Source organism: Orbicella faveolata, unplaced genomic scaffold (genome assembly GCF_042242905.1).
Source record: "Orbicella faveolata isolate gen_17 unplaced genomic scaffold, um_ofav_v1 contig_13, whole genome shotgun sequence".
In the NCBI taxonomy this organism is placed as follows: domain Eukaryota; kingdom Metazoa; phylum Cnidaria; class Anthozoa; order Scleractinia; family Merulinidae; genus Orbicella; species Orbicella faveolata.
The window spans coordinates 20786436-20794474 of record NW_028301540.1 but is presented as its reverse complement, the minus strand read 5'-3'; the positions used below and the strand labels follow the sequence as shown (position 1 = coordinate 20794474).

Genomic DNA, 8039 nt, shown 5'->3' with positions numbered 1-8039 from the left:
AGTTTTTCACTATATGGACCTCCCAGCCGGCCAATAACATATACATGTCAATGAAATAATCTTTTCTTGGCGATCTTAAAGTTGTTTAGCTATATTGCACGTTTATCATCCAAACTTCTTCAGATTCTTAACTCTGAAATACTGTTTCCATGAGCTTGTAAACTCCAGTTGATGTAGCGTACTCATTCCACAGGGAATGCAAAGCTCACCTAAATAAACCGGAATCGCTCCGAAGATTTGAAGAAAGAATTTCACAATACCATGACTTGGGATAACTATTTGCATGGCAATTCGCCGACGAAAGTCTCACATATTAATTTTTGCGGTGGCTATTCGTTCAGATCAGTAAACTATACACAAATGCGAAGTGCCGCGAATCGAGTCGATCGTTCGCGAAGTACGTGTAAACAGACTAAGAACGATTTCAAACTTCGACTCAAATCGGCAGCGATCACCAGAATCATTTAATGAATTCAAATAAAGATAATATTTTAAATCGTCAAGATGAATTCTACAAAAATTCTGTAACCCGAACGAACCAAATCCCTTGTAATTATTATTTCATTATTACTCATTCTTCGCTGGAGACTCGCCGGTCGATCAAACCTGACGATGAAATGTTCCCAAATCTTGCTGGCTGAGGCGCTTAATGTACACTGCCAAGAACTTGATCGACTCTCACAGTTTTATACGCATTTTCTTGCTCAGAATAATGTCACGACAACTAGAGGCGAGCAAGTATACGTGTGCGAACGTTAATTAAGGGTATCGAATGGTCCTATTCAATATAAAGGTGCCCGCAAAATTTTGCCTTTGCTCGAATCGCTCGCAAAAATTAGATGAGTGCTCACTTGCTCGCCAGTTCGAATTCTCGTTAAAATTCTCTGCCGTGTAGCGGAAGCATAATCTGCATCTTGGAAGCAAAATTTGATGCTGGAAACAATGTTTTCCGTATGGCAAAACCGGGAACGTTGGGGAAACATGCACTCATACGCACGCGCTGTGAATGTTTCTGGAAACATGCTTCCTCGTTTTATTGAAACTGACGCGCGTAAGAATTCTTCGCGAAAGGCACCCACCGAAAGTAATGATGATGACATGAAAAATGTCACTATTTTTTTTTCGACCTTCAGAGCTTGTCAGAGCTGTATGGCTGCAATTGGTTAGATCTTGGAAGCCTCCAAATGAAGTTTCATTTCGTTGAATCTTTTTCAGTCAATCAGTGGGAACCACTCATTTCACGATATTTGGCACAAAAATGGAAATAAGTACCTGGAGTATGAATTTTTTTTTGAAATTTAACAGAGAAAATCCTAGATATTCCAGTTATCCTTCAACAAGGTGATTAAAGATTGCTGTGTTAAACTAATATAAATTCAAATAGTCTTAACTTGTGAGCATCGTTACAAGCTTGTTGCATGCATTTGATAAAGAAAACCTAATGACTCGATTTTCTGCAAATAAACAAAACTGATTTTTAAGGCTTGTTTCTATTTATATATGTTGCCATGGCAACGGGACGTACGCCATAACTATCAAAACACCAAAGTTTTTGTTAACTTGCGTGTTGCCATTTTTGGCGACCAAAGGATCAAGGGTTTTGGAGGAAAAGATGAATGAAACACTGAGTTTGGCCACCTTAAGCGCTTATAATTCAAAAACGGCACGGTGAAATTTTTTTATACTACCAAATTTTGATAAGCAGGATCATGGGCCCTGGCAGGATAAGACGCAACTTGTGGCAAAGTTTAAAAAATCCTGTACTTACGGTTCATAGCCACCTTAATTTTCAAAACGTCATAAAAGGTGTCTATATATGAACCCCCTGATCGACAGGCAAACCTTACGGGTATTGTTTCGCTATTAAAACAACATAGATATATCACGGATGCCAACAATGTGCTTAAGCCAGTATTTACGTTATTATCTGTAAAAGGTGTCTTTTTTTATGCCTATGAGTCACTAAGCCCCCCTCCCAAACTCATAGCAAAAGCTTGCGTGACAGTCTCGCGAATACTGCTTAATGCGGGTAACTTGTCCTGTTAGAAGTGACCCGGCTCATGGTCGAAAAACTGAAGCATAACGGAGCAAAAATAACCTAAAGCAAAGAAGCTGAAAAAGAGCGAAAGTAAACAGATAAAAAGCAGTCTTGGAGTAAATGTTTTTTTCTGTGACTCATTCGCAAAGCAATTTGTCAGTTGGTCGAAGTATTATTTGTACAGGCGTCTAAAAATTTGCATCAGACAAATGCTACCCCACTTTATTTTGATTTAAACTGCACCAGCTTTTTAACGTTAAACCGAAATCTTGCATATTTTCTTTTTTGTTGATTACAAGCTCAGTTTATGGAACCAAAAGTTTCGAGGGAAAAAATAAAAATCTAGAAATGCAAAAATATATTTAAATACAAAGAAGATTTCAGTTCAAAGTCTAATATTTTTTTCACTCAATTCTACTTTCACTTATGTTAATTTGTCAATCCTAGCAACCAAAGCAATCGACAAAAATCTGATGATTAAATACAGTGTGGCTGTTAATATATTCTTTATTCTTCTTATATTTCTAAGACGTCGTTCTTAGCTGCTACAATCAAGGAAATAATATTTTAAAATCGTACCGCGAAAAAAGGACATTTGGATTGTGAAAATCTTCTTGGAACGCATGTTAAGGTGGTGTTTGGCTCCGTGGAATTGACTTATTGCCTCTAGATTGAGCCCATGATGATTTCTTAACAAGAACCATATCATGAGTTAGGGTTGAAACTTCGGGGAAGGATATGCCAAACGTATTCAATCAAACGAAATTGAAAAAGAAGCGTCACATCTCGCTGCTGTTATAACTTTCTCCTCAAAATATTTTATGATGGGGAAAATTCTAAAAGGCGGACACTGGAAAGTAAACAAGGCACAATTGAAAACATGGCTACCCACTGCATATTATTACTTTTTCTATGGCGCACTGGGATCTCTTTTCCCGTTTCTGAACTTGTACTACCGAGCTGTTGGAATGGACCCATGGCAAATCGGAATCCTCGGAGGAATTCGGCCCCTCATCGCCTTACTCTGTGCTCCAATATGGAGCTTTGTGTCCAATAAGTATAAGATAAGAAAAATTATACTTGTTTTCTCGCTGGTGAGCTGGATTGCTTTCACTGTTCCACTCTTGCTTTTGCCACATTCGTTTGCAAGTGATCAGTGTCCCAATCAAGGAAATAACACCAGTTCGGAGCTTAGCCTTACAGATGAAGATTCCTTGACAGATCTTGAAAAGAGAGAGCTAAAGAATATTTCGCTTGTAAACTATCGACTAGTTTCGTTTGAGGAACCTAACGATCTGCCAGAACACGAACAAAACGGTCGCAATTTCCAAGGACAAAGGTTACATGGAAGGGCATCCAAAAGAGACGTTGGACATACTTACGTGAAAAGTAGATCCTCATCAAGCCATTTACGATTTGCTGCTTTAAAAAGGTCATTTGTCAATAGTTTTAGTTTACCGGGAATGAAATTGGAAGTTGTGACGAGCAACAACGCAGCAAAAAGTCAACGAAAACCATTTGATTTTAAATCACGAGGTGCGCCATACTACAACAAGAGAAAGAACCCGTATTCTGATACAATATTCACCGAGTTGCTGTTTATTGTATTCGCCAGTGAAATCTTTCAGTCGCCAACAGATGATCTCAACACTCATTTTGACGGAACTTTCTTGGAACACTTGGGGGTCCTATATCAAAATGTTATTAACAACAATATCTACAGTTCTATTGGTATTGGACTCATAGCTTTTGCTACAGGTTTAACGCTCCGTTTCGCACCTAAAATAACAATCTGTGACGTCGAATACGCCAATTACCATATCGCCTTCATAATCTTCTCACTGCTCATGGCCGTAGCCGTAGTGATCTCAATCAAATTTGATTTCACATACAGAAGGCGCCGTCGCAGCTTCGAAATAAAAGAATCACTGGGGCAACTGATACCAGTGGGCAACGTCATGTTTTTATTCATAGTACTTATCATGGGTATTCTCCGGGGGGTCCTGTTCAACTTTGTTTACTGGAATATCGTGGATATAGGTGGCTCAGATCTCGTGGTAGGTTTGACGGTGGTCAGTCAGTATCTCTCCGACACCATTATGTCCCTGTCAGCTCCGATACTGATGATGTACATGGGGTATATCGGAATGGTTTACCTCGGCCTTGCCTCGTATGCCCTACGATTTCTGATCTACTCGTGGCTGAGCACCCCATATTCCGCGTGGGCTACCCCACCGGTTGAGCTTCTGCAAGGAATCTCCCATTCCACAGCCTGGTCAGCATTTCTCTTGTACATCACCAACTACACTCCGAGATCTACCTTTCCCACAGGGTTATTTCTACTCCAGGGTTTGTATCTAGGGGTAGGAGGAAGCCTCGGAGGGATAATTGGTGGGATCTTAATCCAGGGTTATGACACCAATGTAACCTTCCGTCTGTTTGGTCTTGTCAGTGTATTGACGTGCCTGTTGTTCGTGATGATTCAGCCGTCATCAGAGTACGAGACTCTTCCATCTGAAGCAGACACCATACCCTTCCTCACAGATGAGGATGATTATTCCAGCTACAGTGAAGATGAAATTTTCGATTTCAGCCAACGTGGAATTGTTTACATCCCATCAAAAAACACTACTGGGGGATCGCTGCAAGTAAAGAAAATGGTTTTGCCGTCATACAGTTCTCCTTTAGTGCCAATTTGTATGTCACTAGCCAAGAAAGAGGTGAAATAATGAGAGATGAAGCGGAGTTTCTGAGGCCTGAACTTGACCAGTTGTCACTGATTATTCTATTAAACAACTTCCTTTTATTTTCAATATCAGTTGTAAGGGAAATGGTGCAAGTTGCTCATTGCCTTTGAACCAAGGTGATGTAACTAAGGTCAATAAAAGTATCAAATAAGCGATCAGAATATTAAAGGTAAACTTCAAGGGGGACACTCTTCGTGGCTAATATAATAATAAAAGTCTTTATTATCCGGAAGAAACGTACATGTGAATTGTTTCTCTTACCTTAATGTTAGTCCTGTGACTTGCTACTCTTACTCTTCTTCACGGTTTAAAATTATTGATTGATGAAATCTTGACACATTGCATTCTGCTAAAAACTGTCGGCCGGCCGGTGCCAATAATCGAAGTTGAGACTCTTGCCTGGTCCGTCTCGGAATTCCTGGTCTGTCTCGGAATTCCTCCCAGATGGCTATCAAGCCAGTTGGGAGCTGGTCACATTGTGAGTTCGTAATATACCCGTAGATGGTGACATCATCACTTGTATTCTTCACCATCTACGGGTACATTACGAACTCACAATGTGACCAGCTCCAGTTGGCTTGATAGCTCAGTTGGAAGAGCACTGCACCGTGTCGCAGAGGGCATGGGTTCGAATCCCGTTCAAGCGTGGAATTTTTTCAGGCCTTAATTTCACAACTGAAACAAATTGTGTGTACAACTGTGGCGATCTTTCATGTCTTCATATCTTTCTCTGCAGTTCAAACATGTGATCTTTCATATATTCACTTGTATTGTATCTGTATATGGACCAAAAGGCTAAATATAGCTTTGCATCAGGACATCCTTGTTAGGTATACGTATACCCAGATTGTCAAGAATATCTTACAAGGAATTTCCGTTCTATTTGAGTTTCCTCTCCCTTAAAATTTCCGAGTTTTCCTCCCGGAGAGCTCGCATTTCGAAAGCCGAACAATCCTCTAATTTTATTGGGAAACTTTTCAAAGAAGTTTTTGAGCCATTTGCTCTCCAATTAAGTTTGTTTTCTTGAAGGCAAACAGGGCCTCTTTTGACATACAACAACTTTGACAGGTTACACTTGTCTTAATTGAAGAAAAAAACGCAAGAGAATCGATAATCTTGAGGAAATTAAAAGATTTTCAAGTCAAAAATCAATATGTACTTGCTCGATAGCCGAATTTTTAACCGGCATTTTTGTGGTTCAACTTGAATAAGAGCCGTTCCGATCCCTTTGTAATTAATTTAAACTATTTTTGCAAATGAAATTCTAAAGCTGTCTATGTAGACTCAAAATGACTGCAGTTGAGCCTTAATAGCTCAATTTATCACTCTAGTCTTGATTTGTTTAAATTATTATTTGCGGTGCTAATGTTCATTCAATTTTTTTTGTCTAACAGTTTAACTAAATTTTAGCCTTAGTGACAAGAACAAATTGTAACTTGAGTCCAGCGGTAGGAAAAATTAAAAAAAGAGCCTTAGAAAGAAAGACCTGACTCATTTTATTGAGGGCACGTGCATCAATTGTAGCTTATTTATCTCTTAACCACGTTTACAATGGAATTTTATTACCTTGTAACAAAAATAATAAATTTGTGAATATTCTTAAAAAAACAACAATCAAAATTGTAAATTTTAAAACAGACTATTAACATTAGTTGCATCCCTATTTCAATTTTTTCATTTTGTATTTGGAATGTTCTTTTAGTGTCCACCATTAAATAATATCAGCTAAACACTTTGACACTTAAATAAAGTTCATTCATTCATTCAGTCATCCATCCATCCATCCATCCATCCATCCATCCATCCATCCATCCATCCATCCATCCATCCATCCATCCATCCATCCATTCATTCATTCATTCATTCATTCATTCATTCATTCATTCATTCATTCATTCATTCATTCATTCATTCATTCATTCATTCATTCATTCATTCATTCATTCAAAGAGAAATCTCATCGAGGCCAAGGGTTTCAAAGAAGAACTATTGTTTTTATCACCCCAGGAACCAAGCTGGAATAATTGCACTATTCAACGGTATAAAATCATGTCAGGAGTCAATATCTCTTGTAATAGCACATTTGGGACTAATTATAAGTGAATGAAACGATCAAGGAAATAATTCGATTTTCGCCAAGGACCAACACTGCCACTGAAAGCGACTGAAAATACGTTTTGACTTTTCTCGTCTGAGTATCAAAGGTGTGTTACTGAGGTACGACTTTAACAGTTACTTTATTTTTACTTTAATTGTGGATATATGTGTAAGAAGGAAAGGTGGGGTGTTTTTGAACTTTGGTAAATTTGAAAAATGAATGAAATAGCCTCTTAGGTTCATTTTACACGATGCCTTTCCAAATTTTTTTTCTACGTTAAGATGAATCTTCTTAGTGAAATTAATTTTGGTTTCGTGAAATTTCGCCAGTTTCAGTGAATATGTTGTTGCTTTAGAGGAAAGATTACAATAGACGAATGGGCTACGTTTTGAGTGACTATCAGCTGACCAAGGAACAAACCCAGCTCCAACACGTTCGAAGACGCTCGTTTTATCAGAGAAAGACAACAAGAAGCGTTTTCAGGAAAAATGGAAGACCATTTAAAATGTTGGTTATGAAGGAGCTGGCCGTTACATTACGAACCTGGCCTACAAGCCAACCAATAAACAAAGGCTCTTCTTGTATTGACAAAAGGAAACTTTGGAGAGAATGGCGACCTCAGTAGGAAATTAAATATCACGAGTTCTTGACAAGACGACTAAACAATGTGGAAATATACAGAACTAAACAACTTAGTCGAAATTAAAGGAGCTCAGTCACGGTTTGCGCATATTGAAAAGTTTAGCCTCAATTTCTCAAATTCGTCGTTTGTAATCCGTCTTAATCTTCTCCATCCTTAGCCATCCTTGTTCCTTTATGGTTTATCATTATCTCTTTGGTGTTTTTCTGTCTTATTAAACTGTTATTTTCAGGTTTCCTACCATTTAAAGGTAATTTTGTATGTGGCCAAAATAACTCAAAATACCGTGACTGAGCTCTTTTAGCTGAGCTGCGAGAACTGGAGAATATTCAGGAAATTAGACTTCATCCAATATCGGAGTGTGCTTTTTAACTGAATAGCATCGTTAAATCTACTTGAAATATTCAATTCGTTCAGTTTCTTTCAGCGTTTTCAGAATTGTACATTTAACTGGTTGCCATAGGTAATATGCTGAAAAATCGATAAAAATATATTCATTTTGTTTTGTCTCAGTGA

General features: G+C 38.3%; 1 protein-coding gene across 1 annotated transcript; it reads left to right on the top strand.

Annotated features, from left to right (window-relative positions):
• The first annotated feature begins 2525 nt into the window (after window positions 1-2525).
• On the top strand, window positions 2526-5021 carry LOC110051121 (major facilitator superfamily domain-containing protein 6-like). The gene has a single exon (XM_020757098.2). The coding sequence runs from the start codon at window positions 2860-2862 to the stop codon at window positions 4765-4767; it is 1908 nt and encodes a 635-aa protein (XP_020612757.2). The 5' UTR covers window positions 2526-2859; the 3' UTR covers window positions 4768-5021.
• The last annotated feature ends 3018 nt before the right edge of the window (window positions 5022-8039 follow it).